The 21,523-nt window shown below is 43.3% G+C and overlaps 1 protein-coding gene across 3 annotated transcripts in view; it reads left to right on the top strand.

Moving 5' to 3' along the window:
- The window catches only part of ARHGAP22 (Rho GTPase activating protein 22), a 203,285-nt gene that overhangs the window by 168,499 nt on the left and 13,263 nt on the right, over positions 1–21,523 (top strand). For all 3 annotated transcript variants that reach the window (XM_082673079.1, XM_082673080.1, XM_082673078.1), the window contains one exon: positions 18,321–18,528. In XM_082673079.1, the coding sequence (XP_082529205.1) occupies positions 18,321–18,528 (208 nt within the window). The remainder of the gene's footprint in view (positions 1–18,320; positions 18,529–21,523) is intronic.

Below are 21,523 nucleotides of genomic sequence, written 5' to 3'. Positions count from 1 at the left end.
TCACTGTTTCAATTTCATTACTTGTGATTGGTCCATTCATATTTTCTATTTCTTCCTGTTTCAGTCTTGGGAGATTGTAGCTTTCTAAGAATTTGTCCATTTCTTCTAGGTTGTCCATTTTATTGGCATATAGTTGCTTGTAATAGTATCTTATGATCCTTTGTATTTCTGTGGTGTCAGTTGTAATTTCTCCCTTTTCATTTCGAATTTTATTGATTTGAGTCCTCTCCTTTTTTTTCTTGAAAAACGTTTATCAATTTTGTTTACCTTCTCAAAGAACTAGTTTTTATTTATTTTTTATTATTTTTAATTGGAGTATAACTGCTTTACAATGGTGTGTTAGTTTCTGCTTTATAACAAAGTGAATCAGTTATACATATACATATGCTCCCATATCTCTTCCCTCTTACGACTCCCTCCCTCCCACCCTCCCTATCCCACCCCTCTAGGTGGTCACAAAGCACCGAGCTGATCTCCCTGTGCTATGCGGCTACTTCCCACTAGCTATCTACCGTACGTTTGGTAGTGTATATATGTCCATGCCTCTCTCTCGCTTTGTCACAGCTTACCCTTCCCCCTCCCCATATCCTCAAGTCCATTCTCTAGTAGGTCTGTGTCTTACCGCTAAGTTCTTCATGACATTTTTTTTCCCTTAAATTCCATATATATGTGTTAGCATACGGTATTTGTCTTTCTCTTTCTGACTTACTTCACTCTCTATGACAGACTCTAGGTCTATCCACCTCATTACAAATAGCTCTATTTTGTTTCTTTTTATGGCTGAGTAATATTCCATTGTATACATGTGCCACATCTTCTTTATCCATTCATCCGATGCTGGACACTTAGGTTGTTTCCATCTCCGGGCTATTGTAAATAGAGCTGCAATGAACAGTTTGGTATATGACTCGTTTTGAATTATGGTTTTCTCAGGGTATATGCCCAGTAGTGGAATTGCTGGGTCATATGGTAGTTCTATTTGTAGTTTTTTAAGGAACGTCCATACTGTTCTCCACAGTGGCTGTATCAATTTAGATTCCCACCAACAGTGCAAGAGGGTTCCCTTTTCTCCACACCATCTCCAGCATTTATTGTTTCTAGATTTTTTGATGATGGCCATTCTGACTGGTGTGAGATGATATCTCATTGTAGTTTTGATTTGCATTTCCCTAATGATTAATGATGTTGAGCATTCTTTCATGTGTTTGTTGGCAGTCTGTATACCTTCTTTGGAGAAATGTCTGTTTAGGTCTTCTGCCCATTTTTGGATTGGGTTGTTTGTTTTTTTTGTTATTGAGCTGCATGTGCTGCTTATAAATTTTGGAGATGAATCCTTTTTCAGTTGCTTCATTTGCAAATATTTTCTCCCATTCTGAGGGTTGTCTTTTGGTCTTGTTTATGGTTTCCTTTGCTGTGCAAAAGCTTTGAAGTTTCATTAGGTCCCATTTGTTTATTTCTGTTTTTATTTCCATTTCTCTACGAGGTGGGTCAAAAAGGACTTTGCTGTGATTTATGTCATAGAGTGTTCTGCCTCTGTTTTCCTCTAAGAGTTTGATAGTTTCTGGCCTTACATTTAGGTCTTTAATCCATTTTGAGCTTATTTTTGTGTATGGTGTCAGGGAGTGATCTAATCTCATACTTTTACATGTAGCTGTCCAGTTTTCCCAGCACCACTTATTGAACAGGCTGTCCTTTCTCCACTGTACGTTCCTGCCTCCTTTATCAAAGATAAGGTGACCATATGTGCGTGGGTTTATCTCTGGGCTTTCTATCCTGTTCCATTGATCTATCTTTCTGTTTTGTGCCAGTACCATACTGTCTTGATTACTGTAGCTTTGTAGTATAGTCTGAAGTCAGGGAGCCTGATTCCTCCAGGTCCTTTTTTCGTTTCAAGATTGCTTTGGCTATTCGGGGTCTTTTGTGTTTACATACAAATTGTGAAATTTTTTGTTCTAGTTCTGTGAAAAATGCCAGTGGTAGTTTCATAGGGATTGCATTGAATCTGTAGGTTGCTTTGGGTAGGAGAGTCATTTTCACAATGTTGATTCTTCCAATCCAAGAATATGTTATATCTTTCCATCTATTTGTATCATCTTTCATTTCTTTCATCAGTGTCCTATAATTTTCTGCATACAGGTCTTTTGTCTCCTTAGGTAGGCTTATTCCTAGATATTTTATTCTTTTTGTTGCAAAGGTAAATGGGAGTGTTTTGTCGATTTCAATTTCAGATTTTTCATCATTAGTGTATAGGAATATAAGACATTTCTGTGCATTAATTTTGCATCCTGCTACTTTACCAAATTCATTGATTAGCTCTAGTAGTTTTCTGGTAGCATCTTTAGGATTCTCTATGTATAGTATCATGTCATCTGCAAACAGTGACAGCTTTACTTCTTCTTTTCCGATTTGGATTCCTTTTATTTCCTTTTCTGCTCTGATTGCTGTGGCTAAAACTTCCAAAAGTATGTTGAATAAGAGTGGTGAGAGTGGGCAACCTTGTCTTTTTCCTGATCTTAAGTGGAAATGCTTTCAGGTTTTCACCATTGAGGACGATGTTGGCTGTGGGTTTGTCATATATGGCCTTTATTATGTCGAGGAAAGTTCCCTCTGTGCCTACTTTCTGCAGGGTTTTTATCATAAATTGGTGTTGAATTTTGTCAAAAGCTTTCTCTGCATCTATTGAGATGATCATACGGTTTCTCTCCTTCAATTTGCTAATATGGTGTATCACGTTGATTGATTTGCGTATATTGAAGAATCCTTGCATTCCTGCAATAAACTCCACTTGATCATGGTGTATGATCCGTTTCATGTGCTGTTGGATTCTGTTTGCTAGTATTTTGTTGAGGATTTTTGCATCTGTGTTCATCAGTGATATTGGCCTGTATTTTCTTTCTTTGTGACATCCTTGTCTGGTTTTGGTATCAGGGTGATGGTGGCCTGGTAGAATGTGTTTGGGAATGTTCCTCCCTCTGCTATATTTTAGAAGAGTTTGAGAAGGATAGGTACCAGTTCTCCTCTAAATGTTTGATAGAATTCGCCTGTGAAGCCATCTGGTCCTGGGCTTTTGTTTGTTGGAAGATTTTTCATCACAGTTTCAATTTCAGTGCTTGTGATTGGTCTGTTCATATTTTCTATTTCTTCCTGGTTCAGTCTTGGCAGGTTGTGCATTTCTAAGAATTTGTCCATTTCTTCCAGGTTGTGCATTTTATTGGCATAGAGTTGCTTGTAGTAATCTCTCATGATCTTTTGTATTTCTGCAGTGTCAGTTGTTACTTCTCCTTTTTCATTTCTAATTCTATTGATTTGAGTCTTCTCCCTTTTTTTCTTGATGAGTCTGGCTAATGGTTTATCTATTTTGTTTATCTTCTCAAAGAACCAGCTTTTAGTTTTATTGATCTTTGCTCTCGTTTCCTTCATTTCTTTTTCATTTATTTCTGATCTGATTTTTATGATTTCTTTCCTTCTGCTAACTTTGGTGTCTTTTTGTTCTTCTTTCTCTAATTGCTTTAGGTGCAAGGTTAGGTTGTTTACTCGAGATGTTTCCTGTTTCTTAAGGTAGGATTATATTGCTATAAACTTCTCTCTTAGAACTGCTTTTGCTGCATCCCATAGATTTTGGGTCGTCGTGTCTCCATTGTCATTTGTTTCTAGGTATTTTTAAATTTCCTCTTTGATTTCTTCAGTGATCACTTCGTGATTAAGTAGTGTATTGTTTAGCCTCCATGTGTTTGTATTTTTTACAGATCTTTTCCTGTAATTGATATCTAGTCTCATAGCGTTGTGGTCAGAAAAGATACTTGATACAATTTCAGTTTTCTTAAATTTACCAAGGCTTGATTTGTGACGCAAGATATGATCTATCCTGGAGAATATTCCATGAGCACTTGAGAAAAATGTGTATTGTGTTGTTTTTGGATGGAATGTCCTATAAATATCAATTAAGTCCATCTTGTTTAATGTATCATTTAAAGCTTGTGTTTCCTTATTTATTTTCATTTTGGATGATCTGTCCATGGGTGAAAGTGGGGTGTTAAAGTCCCCTACTATGAATGTGTTACTGTCGATTTCCCCTTTTATGGCTGTTAGTATTTGCCTTATGTATTGAGGTGCTCCTATGTTGGGTGCATAGATATTTACAATTGTTATATCTTCTTCTTGGATCGATCCCTTGATCATTATGTAGTGCCCTTCTTTTTTTTCTTTTACTTATTTATTTATTTTAATTTATTTTTTAACATGTTTATTGGGGTATAATTCCTTTACAATGGCGTGTTAGTTTCTGCTTTATAAAAAAGTGAATCAGTTATACATATACATACGTTCCCACATCTCTTCCTTCTTGCGTCTCCCTTCCTCCCACCCTCCCTATCCCACCCCTCCAGGCGGTCACAAAGCACCGAGCTGATCTCCCTGTGCTATACGGCTGCTTCCCCCTAGCTATCTACCTTATGTTTGGTAGTATATATATGTCCATGTCTCTCTCTCGCTTTGTCACAGCTTACCCTTCCCCTCTCCATATCCTCAAGTCCATTCTCTAGAAGGTCTGTGTCTTTATTCCTGTCTTACCCCTAGGTTCTTCATGACATTTTTTTCCCCTTAAATTCCATATATATGTGTTAGCATACGGTATTTGTCTTTCTCTTTCTGACTTACTTCACTCTCTATGACAGACTCTAGGTCTATCCACCTCATTACAAATAGCTCTATTTCGTTTCTTTTAATGGCTGAGTAATATTCCATTGTATATATGTGCCACATCTTCTTTATCCATTCTTCCGATGATGGACACTTAGGTTGTTTCCATCTCCGTGCTATTGTAAATAGAGCTGCAATGAACATTTTGGTATATGACTCGTTTTGAATTTTGGTTTTCTCAGGGTATATGCCCAGTAGTGGGATTGCTGGGTCATATGGTAGTTCTATTTGTAGTTTTTTAAGGAACGTCCATACTGTTCTCCACAGTGTCTGTATCAATTTACATTCCCACCAACAATGCAAGAGGGTTCCCTTTTCTCCACACCCTCTCCAGCATTTATTGTTTCTAGATTTTTTGATGATGGCCATTCTGACTGGTATGAGATGCTATCTCATTGTAGTTATGATTTGCATTTCTCTAATGATTAATGATGTTGAGCATTCTTTCATGTGTTTGTTGGCAGTCTGCGTATCTTCTTTGGAGAAATGTCTATTACGGTCTTCTGCCCACTTTTGGATTGGGTTGTTTGTTTTTTTGTTATTGAGCTGCATGTGCCACTTGTAAATTTTGGAGATGAATCCTTTGTCAGTTGCTTCGTTTGCAAATATTTTCTCCCATTCTGAAGGTTGTCTTTTGGTCTTGTTTATGGTTTCCTTTGTTGTGCAAAAGCTTTGAAGTTTCATTAGATCCCATTGTAAAATTTTTGTTTTTATTTCCATTTCTCTAGGAGGTGGGTCAAAAAGGACCTTGCTGTGATTTATGTCATAGAGTGTTCTGCCTCTGTTTTCCTCTAAGAGTTTGATAGTTTCTGGCCTTACATTTAGGTCTTTAATCCATTTTGAGCTTATTTTTGTGTATGGTGTTAGGGAGTGATCTAATCTCATACTTTTACATGTAGCTGTCCAGTTTTCCCAGCACCACTTATTGAAGAGGCTGTCCTTTCTCCACTGTACATTCCTCCCTTCTTTATCAAAGATAAGGTGACCATATGTGCGTGGGTTTATCTCTGGGCTTTCTATCCTGTTCCATTGATCTACCTTTCTGGTTTTGTGCCAGTACCATACTGTCTCGATTACTGTAGCTTTGTAGTATAGTCTGAAGTCAGGGAGCCTGATTCCTCCAGCACCGTTTTTCGTTCTCAAGATTGCTTTGGCTATTCGGGGTCTTTTGTGTTTCCATACAAATTGTGAAATATTTTGTTCTAGTTCTGTGAAAAATGCCAGTGGTAGTTTCATAGGGATTGCATTGAATCTGTAGATTGCTTTGGGTAGGAGAGTCATTTTCACAATGTTGATTCTTCCAATCCAAGAATATGTTATATCTTTCCATCTATTTGTATCATCTTTCATTTCTTTCATCAGTGTCCTATAATTTTCTGCATACAGGTCTTTTGTCGCCTTAGGTAGGCTTATTCCTAGATATTTTATTCTTTTTGTTGCAATGGTAAATGGGAGTGTTTTGTCGATTTCAATTTCAGATTTTTCATCACTAGTGTATAGGAATGTAAGACATTTCTGTGCATTAATTTTGCATCCTGCTACTTTACCAAATTCATTGATTAGCTCTAGTAGTTTTCTGGTAGCATCTTTAGGATTCTCTATGTGTAGTATCATGTCATCTGCAAACAGTGACAGCTTTACTTCTTCTTTTCCGATTTGGATTCCTTTTATTTCCTTTTCTGCTCTGATGCTGTGGCTAAAACTTCCAAGACTATGTTGAATAAGAGTGGTAAGAGTGGGCAACCTTGTCTTGTTCCTGAACTTAGTGGAAATGCTTTCAGGTTTTCACCATTGAGGACGATGTTGGCTGTGGGTTTGTCATATATGGCCTTTATTGTGTTGAGGAAAGTTCCCTCTGTGCCTACTTTCTGCAGGGTTTTTATCATAAATGGGTGTTGAATTTTGTCAGAAGCTTTCTCTGCATCTATTGAGATGATCATACGGTTTCTCTTCTTCACGTTGTTAATATGGTGTATCACGTTGATTGATTTGCGTATATTGAAGAATCCTTGCATTCCTGCAATAAATTCCACTTGATCATGGTGTATGATTCGTTTAATGTGCTGTTGGATTCTGTTTGCTAGTATTTTGTTGAGGATTTTTGCATCTATGTTCATAAGTGATATTGGCCTGTAGTTTTCTTTCTTTGTGACATCCTTGTCTGGTTTTGGTATCAGGGTGATGGTGGCCTCGTGGAATGTGTTTGGGACTGTTCCTCCCTCTGCTATATTTTGGAAGAGTTTGAGAAGGATCGGTGTTAGATCTTCTCTAAATGTTTGATAGAATTCGCCTGTGAAGCCATCTGGTCCTGGACTTTTGTGTTTTGGAAAATTTTTAATCACCGTTTCAATTTCAGTGCTTGTGATTGGTCTGTTCATATTTCCTATTTCTTCCTGATTCAGTCTTGGCAGGTTGTGCATTTCTAAGAATTTGTCCATTTCTTCCATGTTGTCCTTTTTTTTTTTTAACATCTTTATTGGGGTATAATTGCTTTACAATGGTGTGTTAGTTTCTGCTTTATAACAAAGTGAATCAGTTATACATATACATATGTTCCCATATCTCTTCCCTCTTGTATCTCCCTCCCTCCCACCCTGCCTATCCCACCCCTCCAGGCGGTCACAAAGCACTGAGCTGATATCCCTGTGCTGTGCGGCTGCTTCCCACTAGCTATCTACCTTACGTTTGGTAGTATATATATGTCCATGTGTCTCTCACGAGGTGTCACAGCTCACCCTTCCCCCTCCCCATATTCTCAAGTCCGTTCTCCAGTAGGTCTGTGTCTTTATTCCTGTCTTACCCCTAGGTTCTTCATGACATTCTTTTCTTAAATTCCATATATATGTGTTAGCATATGGTATTTGTCTTTCTCGTTCTGACTTACTTCACTCTGTATGAGAGACTCTAGGTCTATCCACCTCATTACGAATAGCTCAGTTTCATTTCTCTTTATGGCTGAGTAATATTCCATTGTATATACGTGCCACATCTTTTTTTTTTTTTTTAACATCTTTATTGGGGTATAATTGCTTTACAATGGTGTGTTAGTTTCTGCTTTATAACAAAGTGAATCAGTTATACATATACATATGTTCCCATATCTCTTCCCTCTTGCGTCTCCTTCCCTCCCACCCTCCCTATCCCACCCCTCCAGGCTGTCACAAAGCACCGAGCCAATATCCCTGTGCCATGCGGCTGCTTCCCACTAGCTATCTACCTTACTACGTTTGTTAGTGTGTATATGTCCATGACTCTCTTTCGCCCTGTCACAGCTCACCCTTCCCCGTCCCCATAACCTCAAGTCCGTTCTCTAGGAGGTCTGCGTCTTTATTCCTGCCTTACCCCTAGGTTCTTCATGACATTTCTTTTTCTTAATTCCATATATATGTGTTAGCATACGGTATTTGTCTTTTTCTTTCTGACTTACTTCACTCTCTATGACAGACTCTAGGTCTATCTACCTCATTACAAATAGCTCAATTTCGTTTCTTTTTATGGCTGAGTAATATTCCATTGTATATATGTGCCACATCTTCTTTATCCATTCATCCGATGATGGGCACTTAGGTTGTTTCCATCTCCGGGCTATTGTAAATAGAGCTGCAATGAACATTTTGGTACGTGACTCTTTTTGAATTTCGGTTTTCTCAGGGTATATGCCCAGTAGTGGGATTGCTGGGTCATATGGTAGTTCTATTTGTAGTTTTTTAAGGAACCTCCATACTGTTCTCCATAGTTGGTGTACCAATTCACACTTCCACCAGCAGTGCAAGAGTGCTCCCTTTTCTCCATACCCTCTCCAGCATTTATTGTTTCTAGATTTTTTGATGATGGCCATTCTGACTGGTGTGAGATGATATCTCATTGTAGTTTTGATTTGCATTTCCCTAATGATTAATGATGTTGAGCATTCTTTCATGTGTTTGTTGGCAGTCTGTATACCTTCTTTGGAGAAATGTCTGTTTAGGTCTTCTGCCCTTTTTTGGATTGGGTTGTTTGTTTTTTTTGTTATTGAGCTGCATGTGCTGCTTATAAATTTTGGAGATGAATCCTTTGTCAGTTGCTTCATTTGCAAATATTTTCTCCCATTCTGAGGGTTGTCTTTTGGTCTTGTTTATGGTTTCCTTTGCTGTGTAAAAGCTTTGAAGTTTCATTAGGTCCCATTTATTTTATTTTTGTTTTTATTTCCATTCTCTAGGAGGTGGATCAAAAAGGATCTTGCTGTGATTTATGTCATAGAGTGTTCTGCCTCTGTTTTCCTCTAAGAGTTTGATAGTTTCTGGCCTTACATTTAGGTCTTTAATCCATTTTGAGCTTATTTTTGTGTATGGTGTCAGGGAGTGATCTAATCTCATACTGTTACATGTACCTGTCCAGTTTTCCCAGCACCACTTATTGAAGAGGCTGTCCTTTCTCCACTGTACATTCCTGCCTCCTTTATCAAAGATAAGGTGACCATATGTGCGTGGGTTTATCTCTGGGCTTTCTATCCTGTTCCATTGATCTACCTTTCTGGTTTTGTGCCAGTACCATACTGTCTCGATTACTGTAGCTTTGTAGTATAGTCTGAAGTCAGGGAGCCTGATTCCTCCAGCACCGTTTTTCGTTCTCAAGATTGCTTTGGCTATTCGGGGTCTTTTGTGTTTCCATACAAATTGTGAAATATTTTGTTCTAGTTCTGTGAAAAATGCCAGTGGTAGTTTCATAGGGATTGCATTGAATCTGTAGATTGCTTTGGGTAGGAGAGTCATTTTCACAATGTTGATTCTTCCAATCCAAGAATATGTTATATCTTTCCATCTATTTGTATCATCTTTCATTTCTTTCATCAGTGTCCTATAATTTTCTGCATACAGGTCTTTTGTCTCCTTAGGTAGGCTTATTCCTAGATATTTTATTCTTTTTGTTGCAGTGGTAAATGGGAGTGTTTTGTCGATTTCAATTTCAGATTTTTCATCATTAGTATATAGGAATGTAAGAGATTTCTGTGCATTAATTTTGCATCCTGCTACTTTACCAAATTCATTGATTAGCTCTAGTAGTTTTCTGGTAGCATCTTTAGGATTCTCTATGTATAGTATCATGTCATCTGCAAACAGTGACAGCTTTACTTCTTCTTTTCCGATTTGGATTCCTTTTATTTCCTTTTCTGCTCTGATTGCTGTGGCTAAAACTTCCAAAAGTATGTTGAATAAGAGTAGTGAGAGTGGGCAACCTTGTCTTTTTCCTGATCTTAGTGGAAATGCTTTCACGTTTTCACCATTGAGGGCGATGTTGGCTGTGGGTTTGTCATATATGGCCTTTATTATGTCGAGGAAAGTTCCCTCTATGCCTACTTTCTGCAGGGTTTTTATCATAAATGGGTGTTGAATTTTGTCAGAAGCTTTCTCTGCATCTATTGAGATGATCATACGGTTTCTGTCCTTCAATTTGTTAATATGGTGTATCACGTTGATTGATTTGCATATATTGAAGAATCCTTGCATTCCTGCAATAAACCCCACTGGATCATGGTGTATGATCCGTTTAATGTGCTGTTGGATTCTGTTTGCCAGTATTTTGTTGAGGATTTTTGCATCTGTGTTCATCAGTGATATTGGCCTGTATTTTCTTTCTTTGTGACATCCTTGTCTGGTTTTGGTATCAGGGTGATGGTGGCCTGGTAGAATGTGTTTGGGAATGTTCCTCCCTCTGCTATATTTTAGAAGAGTTTGAGAAGGATAGGTACCAGTTCTCCTCTAAATGTTTGATAGAATTCGCCTGTGAAGCCATCTGGTCCTGGGCTTTTGTTTCTTGGAAGACTTTTAATCACAGTTTCAATTTCAGTGCTTGTGATTGGTCTGTTCATATTTTCTATTTCTTCCTGATTCAGTCTTGGTATGTTGTGCATTTCTAAGAATTTGTCCATTTCTTCCAGGTTGTGCATTTCATTGGCATAGAGTTGCTTGTAGTAATCTCTCATGATCTTTTGTATTTCTGCAGTGTCAGTTGTTACTTCTCCTTTTTCATTTCTAATTCTATTGAGTTGAGTCTTCTCCCTTTTTTTCTTGATGAGTCTGGCTAATGGTTTATCTATTTTGTTTATCTTCTCAAAGAACCAGCTTTTAGTTTTATTGATCTTTGCTATCGTTTCCCTCATTTGTTTTTTATTTATTTCTGATCTGATTTTTATGATTTCTTTCCTTCTGCTAACTTTGGTGTCTTTTTGTTCTTCTTTCTCTAATTGCTTTAGGTGCAAGGTTAGGTTGTTTACTCGAGATGTTTCCTGTTTCTTAAGGTAGGATTATATTGCTATAAACTTCTCTCTTAGAACTGCTTTTGCTGCATCCCATAGATTTTGGGTCGTCGTGTCTCCATTGTCATTTGTTTCTAGGTATTTTTAAATTTCCTCTTTGATTTCTTCAGTGATCACTTCGTGATTAAGTAGTGTATTGTTTAGCCTCCATGTGTTTGTATTTTTTACAGATCTTTTCCTGTAATTGATATCTAGTCTCATAGCGTTGTGGTCAGAAAAGATACTTGATACAATTTCAGTTTTCTTAAATTTACCAAGGCTTGATTTGTGACGCAAGATATGATCTATCCTGGAGAATATTCCATGAGCACTTGAGAAAAATGTGTATTGTGTTGTTTTTGGATGGAATGTCCTATAAATATCAATTAAGTCCATCTTGTTTAATGTATCATTTAAAGCTTGTGTTTCCTTATTTATTTTCATTTTGGATGATCTGTCCATGGGTGAAAGTGGGGTGTTAAAGTCCCCTACTATGAATGTGTTACTGTCGATTTCCCCTTTTATGGCTGTTAGTATTTGCCTTATATATTGAGGTGCTCCTATGTTGGGTGCATAGATATTTACAATTGTTATATCTTCTTCTTGGATCGATCCCTTGATCATTATGTAGTGTCCTTCTTTGTCTCTTTTAATAGTTTTTATTTTAAAGTGTATTTTTTCTGATATGAGAATTGCTACTCCAGCTTTCTTTTGGTTTCCATTTGCATGGAGTATCTTTTTCCATTCCCTTACTTTCAGTCTGTATGTGTCCCTAGGTCTGACGTCGGTCTCTTGTAGACAGCAAATATATGGGACTTGTTTTTGTATCCATTCAGCCAGTCTATGTCTTTTGGTGGGAGCATTTAGTCCATTTACATTTAAGGTAATTATCGATATGTATGTTCCTATTCCCATTTTCTTAATTGTTTTGGGTTCGTTATTGTAGGTCTTTTCCTTGTCTTGTGTTTCTTGCCTAAAGAAGTTCCTTTAGCAGTTATTGTAAAGCTGGTTTGGTGGTGCTGAACTCTCTCAGCTTTTGCTTGTCTGTAAAGGTTTTAATTTCTCCATCAAATGTGAATGAGATCCTTGCTGGGTAGAGTAATCTTGGTTGCAGGTTTTTCTCCTTCATCACTTTAAATATGTCCTGCCAGTCCTTTCTGTCTTGCAGAGTTTATGCTGAGAGATCAGTTGTTAACCTTATGGGGATTCCCTTGTGTGGTATTTGTTGTTTTTCCCTTGCTGCTTTTAATATGTTTTGTTTGCATTTAATTTTTGACAGCTTGATTAATATGTGTCTTGGCGTATTTCTCCTTGGATTTATCCTGTATGGGACTCTCTGTGCTTCCTGGACTTGATTAACTATTTCCTTTCCCATATTAGGGAAGTTTTCAACTATAATCTCTTCAAATATTTTCTCAGTCCCTTTCTTTTTCTCTTCTTCTTCTGGAACCCCTATAATTCGAATGTTGGTGCGTTTAATGTTGTCCCAGAGGTCTCTGAGACTGTCCTCAGTTCTTTTCATTCTTTTTTCTTTATTCTGCTCTGCAGTAGTTATTTCCACTATTTTATCTTCCAGGTCACTTATCCGTTCTTCTGCCTCAGTTATTCTGCTATTGATCCCATTTAGAGTATTTTTAATTTCATTTATTGTGTTGTTCATCGTTGTTTGTTTCATCTTTGTTTCTTCTAGGTCCTTGTTAAATGTTTCTTGCATTTTGTCTATTCTATTTCCAAGATTTTGGATCATCTTTACTATCATTATTCTGAATTCTTTTTCAGGTAGACTGCCTCTTTCCTCTTCATTTGTTAGGTCTGGTGGGTTTTTATTTTGTTCCTTCATCTGCTGTGTGTTTTTCTGTCTTCTCATTTTGCTTATCTTACTGGGTTTGGGGTCTCCTTTTTGCAGGCTGCAGGTTCGTAGTTCCGTTGTGTTTGGTGCCTGTCCCCAGTGGCTAAGGTTGGTTCAGTGCGTTGTGTAGGCTTCCTGGTGAAGGGGACTAGTGCCTGTGTTCTGGTGGATGAGGCTGGATCTTGTCTTTCTGGTGGGCAGGTCCACGTCTGGTGGTGTGTTTTGGGGTGTCTGTGGACTTATTATGATTTTAGGCAGCCTCTCTGCTAATGAGTGAGGCTGTGTTCCTGTCTTGCAAGTTGTTTGGCATAGGATGTCCAGCGCTGTAGCTTGCTGGTCGTTGAGTGAAGCTGGGTGCTGGTGTTGAGATGGAGATCTCTGGAAGATTTTCGCCGTTTGATATTATGTGGAGCTTGGAGGTCTCTTGTGGACCAGTGTCCTGACGTTGGCTCTCCCACCTCAGAGACATGGCACTGACTCCTGGCTGCAGCACCAAGAGCCTTTCATCCACACGGCTCAGAATAAAAGGAAGAAAAAGTAGAAAGAAAGAATTAGTAGTAGCAGAGAGAGAGAGAGAGGGAGGGAGGGAGGGAGGGGGAGGGAGAGGGGAGGGGGAGAGGGAGAGAGAAAGAGAGAAAGGAAAGAACGAGAGAAAGAGAAAGAAAGAAGTGAGGGAGGGAGGAAGGAGGGAAGGAAGGAAAAAAGAAAGAAGATAAGATAAAATAAGATAAAATATAATAAAGTTATTAAAATAAAAAAATAATTATTAAGAAAAAAAGAAAAAAAACGGACGTATACAATCCTAGGACAAATGGTGGAAGCGAAGCGATACAGACAAAATTTCACAGAGAAGCATACACATATACACTCACAAAAAGAGGAAAAGGGGAAAAAATCGTAAATCTTGCTCTCAAAGTCCACCTCCTCAATTTGGGATGATTCGTTGTCTAAAGGAGGGAGGGAGGGAAGGAAGGAAGGAAAGAAAGAAAGAAGGTAAGGTAAAATAAAGTTATTAAAATAAAAAATATTTTAAAAAACGGACAGATAGAACCCTAGGACAGATGGTGGAAGCAAAGCTGTACAGACAAAATCTCACACAGAAGCATACACATGCACACTCACTAAAAGAGGAAAAGGGGAAGAAATTATAAATCTTGCTCTCAAAGTCCACCTCCTGAATTTGGGATGATTGGTTGTCTATTCATGTATTCCACAGATGCAGGGTACATCTAGTTGATTGTGGAGCTTTAATTCGCTGCTCCTGAGGCTGCTGGGAGAGATTTCCCTTTCTCTTCTTTGTTCTCACAGCTCCCAGGGGCTCAGCTTTGGATTTGGTCCTGCCTCGGCGTGTAGGTCACCGGAGGGCATCTGTTTTTCGCTCAGACAGGACGGGGTTAAAGGAGCTGCTGTTTAGGGGGCTCTGGCTCAGCCAGGCCTGGGGGAGGGAGGGGCACGGAGTGCGGGGCGAGCCTGCGGCGGCAGAGGCCGGCGTGACATTGCACCAGCCTGAGGTGTGCTGTGAGTTCTCTCGGGGGAGTTGTCCCTGGATCCCGGGACCCTGGCAGTGGCGGGCTGCACAGGCTCCCAGGAGGTGAGGTGTGGATAGTGACCTGTGCTCGCACACAGGCTTCTTGGTGGCGGCAGCAGCGGCCTTAGCGTCTCATGTCTGTCTCTGTTGTCCGCGCTTTTAGCCGCCGTTTGCGCCCGTCTCTGGAGCTCCTTTAAGCAGCGCTCTTAATCCCCTCTCCTCGCGCACCAGGAAACAAAGAGGGAAGAAAAAGTCTCTTGCCTCTTCGGCAGGTCCAGACTTTTCCCCGGACTCCCTCCCGGCTAGCCGTGGTCCACGAACCCCTTCAGGCTGTGTTCACACCGCCAACCCCAGGCCTCTCCCGGTGCTCCGACCGAAGCCCGAGCCTCAACTCCCAGCCCCGCCCGCCCTGGCGCGTGAGCAGATAAGCCTCTCGGGCTGGTGAGTGCTGGTCGGCCCTGATCCTCTGTGCGGGAATCTCTCCGCTTTGCCCTCCGCACCCCTGTTGCTGCGCTCTCCTCCGCGGCCCCGAAGCTTCCCCCCTCCGCCACCCGCAGTCTCCGCCCGAGAAGGGGCTTCCTAGTGTGTGGAAACCTTTCCTCCTTCACAGCTCCCTCCCACTGGTGCAGGTGCCGTCCCTATTCTTTTGTCTCTGTTGTTTCTTTTTTTTCTTTTGCCCTACCCAGGTACGTGGGGAGTTTCTTGCCTTTTGGGAGGTCTGAGGTCTTCTGCTAGCGTTCAGTAGGTGTTCTGTAGGAGTTGTTCCACGTGTAGATGTATTTCTGGTGTATCTGTGGGGAGGAAGGTGATCTCCGCGTCTTACTTTTCTGCCATCTGCCCGGAAGCCAAAGAACCAGTTTTTAGTTTCATTGATCTTTGCTATTTTCTTCATCTCTACTTATTTCTGCTCTGATCTTTATGATTTCTTTCCTTCTATTAACTTTGGGTTTTGTTTGTTCTCTCTCTAGTTGCTTTAGGTGTAAGTTTAGGTTATTTGAGATTTTTCTTGTTTCCCAAGGTAAGATTGTATTGCTATAACCTGCCCTCTTAGAACTGCTTTTGCTGCATCCCATGAGTTTTGGACCATCATGTTTTCATTGTCATTTGTCTCTAGGCATTTTTAAATTTCTTCTTTGATTTCTTCTGTGATCCCTTGGTTGTTTAGTAACATATTGTTCAGCCTTTATGTGTTTGTGTTTTTTACAGTTTTTATCCTGTAATTGATTTCTAATCTCATAGCATTGTGGTCGGAAAAGATGCTTGATATGATTTCAGTAGTCTTAAATTCACTGATTTGTGGCCCAAGATGTGATCTATCCAGGAGAATGTTCCATGTAGACTGCCTGGGTTTGAACCTTGACCCTGCCACATGCTGAGTGAACTTGGGCACATTCTGGAGCCTGCTGCCTCTCAGTTTGTTCATCTGGAAATTGGGAATGATGATGATGGTGATGATGATAACAATAATGGTAATATTCCCTAAGTTATTCAGTTGTCTGAGGATCAAATATGTTGATACATGTAAAGTGCTTAGAACATTCACCTGGTACCATGAGTGCCATGTCTCGGCCAGTTCAGCACACTTTCCTTGTGCACACACAAGTGCATGCACACACACACATATGCACACACAAGTCCACATGCAGGTGTAGGCATGAACACTCACACACTCACACACTCACAAACACACACACACATGCATCCACACACTTCTCCCCAAAGCATTGATGGTGTCACTGGGTGCCTTCCTTGTGGGCATGTTTTCTAGAAGGGAGAAATCTCATCCCCCAGGTTCTATATACTTTGTCTTTAGGTTGAACAGCATGAGAAGGAACATTGACTGAGTCCTGCTCTATGTCAGGCATTGTCTTAGGGACTGATGTATCTTATTTCAAAACAGCCATTGTGTGTGGGAAGCTACAGTAGGCAGTCATCCATCCTGCCACCCTCTCACCTGGCTGGCTCAGCACTCAGGTCTTGGGACACCACCTGCCTGGGCTGCATCCGTCTGGGAGGACAGAACTGCCTGGACAGAATGGAGCTTTGATGTCATGCTCTGGCCCACCCCACAGCCGCCCTGCGGGGATGGTCTCTGAGTCAGAGATAGGGAGATGGCAGATGGCGGGCCTTCCAGAGACCTTGTAGAGCTTAGGGCTGGGAGAAGTCTGTTTCTCCTTCACTATCACTGTGAGTTAGGGAGCTTCATGGATCTCCACTCCTTCCACTCTTTGCCTGGGCTGCCAGGAACCTCTTTGCCCAGTTGTGTATTTAGTTGTCACAGGTTTTCTGGGTCAGAAGTTCCTTTACCTTCTTGCTCTCTCTCTCTGTCCCTCATTTGCTTTCTTGTCCTCTATTAAATGTTTTGGATATTTTGCTTCCTAATTTTTTTTTTTTTGCAAATGTTATTGAGATATAGCAAACAGAAAGGTAAACAGAACACAGGTGCCACAAGTGTGTAGTTTAATGATTTTTCTCAAAGTGAGCAAAGTTGGGTAAGTAGTGCCCAGGTCCAGAATCCGAGTATTACCAGCACCCCCGGGTCCCCTCAGGCTCCTTCCAGTCACTGACCCACCAAGGTAACTATGTTCTGACCTGGTTTTGCACTTTACATAAATGGAGTCATGCAGTGTACACTCTTGTGTCTGGCTTCTGCTAGCAATTATGGGTTTTTTTTTTCATTTTAAAAAATGTTGGTAAAAATAGGTCTGACATAAAATTTTAACCATTTTTAAGTGTACAATTCAGTGGCATTAAGTATATTCGTCATGTGTAATCACCACCATCATTCATCTCCAAAACTCTTTTCATCTTGTAAAACAGACTCTGTACCCATTAAACAATAACTGTCCATTCCATTGTCCTCCAATCCCTGACTACCACCATTCTACCTTCTGTCTCTATGAATTTGATTATTCTAAGTACCCATATAAGTGGAATCATACAGTATTTTACTTGTTTTAGTGGACTGGCTTGTTTCACTCGGAAAAATGTCCTCAAGGTTTGTCCATGTTATAGCATGTGTCAGAATTTCCTTCTTTTTATGGCTGAATAATATTCTGTTGTATGTATGTATCACATTTTGTTTACCCATCTATCCACTGATGGACACTTGGGTTGCTTCCGCCATTTGGATGTTGTGAATACTACTGTGAACATGGGTGTGCATATATCTGCTCAAGTCTCTGCTTTCACTTCTTTCGGGTATATAGAATTGCTGGATCATATGGTAACTGTGTTTTAAATTTTTTGACATGCCTCCATACTGTTTCCCACAGCGGCTGCACCATTTTACATTCCCATGAACAGGGCACAAGCGTTCCAATTTCTTGACATCCTCACCAACACGTTTTCTGTTTTTTGGATAGTAACCATCCTCATGGGTGTGAGGTGGTTTTGATTTGCATTTCACTAATGATCAGTGATGCTGAGTTGTGATTCTGCTTTCTCATCATCTATCGTCTCTCTTTTTGCCTGAGCTGTGTCCCATCTGTTGTCATTGCTGTCCCATGCTCCACGGTATGAGTAGACCATGGCAATCCCGCTCATTCTGCCGCTCATGGGCATTAGGTAGTTTCCCATTTGGAGGGATTGCAAGGGAGTGCCACTAAGAACATTCTAGAGTGCGTCTTTCGGTGGACATAGTGTTGGGTTTTTAAATGCAAGCCACTTCCATTTGGAGGTTAGTGTTGCATAAATAAACCAATCAATAAAATGCATAATGCATGCTCCCTGAGGGCCCTCCCTGAAGGTCCTCAGGCTTGAACAAGCTCCACAGGCCAGGCCCCTGCCCGCTATGCCCTCCTGCCCCGTCCCAGCCGCCTGGTGCCTGCCCTCCTGGTTTCTAACCTGCTCCCTCACCGGGGAGCCACCCTTGGCCCTGACAGCACCCCCTGCCCTCTGTTGTCCCCAGCGCCCTCCCCCACCACCGAGCCGGCTAGCTGAGGGTGTGACCAGCTCCTCTCTGTGCCCAGGGGTCTTTGGGCAGCGCCTGGAGGACACAGTCCACCACGAGCGGAAGTATGGCCCGCGCCTGGCACCCCTGCTGGTGGAGCAGTGTGTGGACTTCATCCGGGAGCGCGGACTCACCGAGGAGGGCCTCTTCCGCATGCCTGGCCAGGCCAACCTGGTGAGGGACCTTCAGGATTCCTTCGACTGTGGGGAGAAGCCGCTGTTTGACAGGTGAGCTCCCGGGAGGGGTGCAGATAGGGCCACCTGCCCATTCCCCTGCATAGCCTCCTCTCAGGATGCCAGCTGAGAGGCATGGGTGCAGGATGGAGGCTGGGATGGCGCCCTACACTGGCACGTGCCCGGCCAGCCCTGCCAATGGGCGGAGTGCGGGGCACAGAATCACTGCAGCAGCCCTGCATCTCGCTTAGGGGCGGATCCTGCCACCTCCACGTGGGCGGTATCCCCTGTGGATGCCCGCAAGCCCGCCCCGGCGCGAGCAGGGGAAGGCCTCTGCTGGACCAGCCAGGGCTCCAGGCCTTCTGCAGGGTCTGCCTCTTGACTCTGCTTTCTTGGGATAACTTGCTCCCCAGGCTCCTTTGGTGCCAAGATGGAGGCGTGGCTCCAGCCCCACATTCTCACAGGTTTTGGGGGCGGGGGAGCAAGTCTCCTCCACCTGTCCTGGGCCAGTGCCCATCCTACCTCATCACTGGGGCTTACTGGGTCCTGGGCTCCACCCCGGGATAGTCAGCCTCACTTAAAGCCCAGGGGCTAAGAACGGGGGAGAGGTAGCTGTTTGGGGGCCTCTTCTCTCTGATGGTATCTCCATTATGGGGCAGTTTTTCATAGAAAATTCTTTCTGTATCAAGCCAGCCCTGCCCCCCATGGAGCTTCTGCCCGTTCTTCTCAGATCTGCCTTCACAGACGAGGGCCCCTCTGTTGCAGGATAGGTCCACAGGTTTCTGCTGTCAGCCCTGGCGTTTTCAGATCTTTTCCTCTCGGGGCAGAACACTTCCAGCCCCTCCAGCATCTGCCCAGACCCATCACCACAGCCAGGAGAGTCTGTCAAATCCTTTTTCACATGTGGAGCCTGGGACTGATCACCACTCCCCAGAGGGGGTCTACCCAGGAGGGCACAGGGGTTCCTTCATCTGGAGCCTCGTGAATTTCCATCTGATACTCTGAGCTTGTAGTTCATTATTTATAATCTCAGCGAGCTTGTGGTCCACTCTGAACCTCTGCCAGCCAAGCCTCTTCCATCCTGTGCCTGTGTGGCTGTGGGTTAGGGTTGGAGATTGCTTCAAACAATGCTTCTCTGTGGTTCCTGGAAACTTGCTCTTGACATTGAGGTTTTTTAGAGAAGGGACCACGGCCCCAGTTGCCACTGACCCCACACCTTGAGCACTCCCCTGGCTGTGGATGACCACGGCCTCTCCTTTCTCTGCTCCCCCCGTCACTGGGAAGGTGCTGAGGAGCTGAATGTGATGTGCTGGTGGGAAATCTGACGGAAGTGATGTGATCAGTAGCCAAAGGGACCCTCGGTTCCAGAACCAAGGAGAGGATTCTGGGGACAGGTGTAGGGTTGGGTGTCCTCTGTTTCAACAGGGCAACAATAGGGTGTGAGAGCAGGTGAGTGCACCTGGGAGGGCATGAGGGAGAAGAGAGGAAAGGGGACAACCTGAGAAGCCCCATCTTGGAGGATGGGCTGGAGGTGATCCCAGGAAGAGGAGTAGACGTGTCCAGAGGGAGAGACAGGAGCCCAGGGAAGGCCTGCCCCACACTGCTGAGAGGCCGGGAGTCAGGGCTGCAAGGCGGGGGAGTCTGAGGGCCTCTGCCTCTCCAGTGGGTATTTAGCAGGTGGGCCAGAAGGGGAGAGGATCCAGGCTGAGGCCTTCAGGAACCGCAGCTTGCACAGAGCATTTGTGCGGGGGGGGGGGCAAAGCCGAGGAAGGCACTCCAGGGAGCTGGGTTTGGTCCTGAGGCCCAGGAGGCCAGGCACAGTTTGAGTAGGGCGGCAGCCAGATCTGATTTTGTGTTTGCAGCTATCTCCCGAGTTGGCATCAGGCGGTAAGACAGTATATCTGGATCCCCAGGAGCTACCAAAAGTCCAGGTTCCAGGCCCCGCCCTCCCCACTCCTGTGGAATCAGACACACGAATGAGGAGTGGAAATCTGCATGTATAGAAGTCCCCAGTGACTCTGCTCAGCGACCAGATCTAGGGGCCAGTGGCCAAAGGGGACCCCACGCCAGGGGGGGGGCAGAAGCAAGGGTGAGTGGCATGACGGGCACAGGGCAGACCCCCCCCTTTGCACCTTCCAACCTCAACCTCTCCTCAGCCTCTCTTCCCCCGCCCTCCGTCTCCCTCCCTGACCCCCTGCTTCCATCTGGAGCATCCCACACTAGCCCTGCCCTCAGTGCGTTTACAGACTTTTCTTCAATGGTCATATGCCCATTTTATGGATTAGAACCCAAGGCTGGGAGACCCCATGTAACTCACCCAAGATGCCCAGAGGTGGGCTCTGCCCAGCTGGATCCTGGCCTCTTTCCCAGAGCCCCTTGCCCTCCACCTACATTCCCCCCTCCAGGAAAGTTCCTCTCTCAGCCTGCTCACCCTTCCAGAACCATCCTGTTTCTCCCTCCTGTCATCCGACAGCCTCTCACCTAGGGTCTCCTCTCCTGTACCCACGCTTGCCCGTCCTCAGCCCCCTGAACACCGGGGCTCCACCCACCTTTCCAGGACCCTTCTCCACAGTGTTCCCTGCACTGCCACAGCTGGCCCGGGCTCTGAGTGCCTCTCACTTCTGGAAGCTTCTCCTGGGGTATCTGACCCCATTCTCTCCCACTTCCTGGTATCTCCTCTGGCCCTGCATTGTGCCCACCCCCAACACAGGCGTCCCAAGGCTCCTCTTCTCCACTTCCTGACGAGATTGTCCCAGGGCTGCTCCCCTCACCCACACGCTGGCAGAGGCCATCCGGGACCGAGCTGGCTTGCTCCATGTGCATAGATACGCTCTGCACCGTGAACTCCGGCCTCCAGTCCTGGACTCGCTCCTCCATAGAGCCCCACCTGGCCTGGAAGCCGCAGTCACCACACCTGTCCCTTCCTGCCACCCTGGTCTCTAGTCCCTGGCCCGTAGCAGGTCTCCCAGCCCCGTCCGTGTTGTTGCCGAGCATCTCGAGGACGGTCTCCCCCACGCCCCACCTTGGTGGCTCTGGTGACTCTCGCAAC

Source organism: Grampus griseus (assembly GCF_964374135.1).
Source record: "Grampus griseus genome assembly, chromosome: 16".
NCBI lineage: Eukaryota > Metazoa > Chordata > Mammalia > Artiodactyla > Delphinidae > Grampus > Grampus griseus.
Note: the sequence above shows the minus strand (reverse complement) of the source record. Positions and strands in the feature narration are given on the sequence as shown.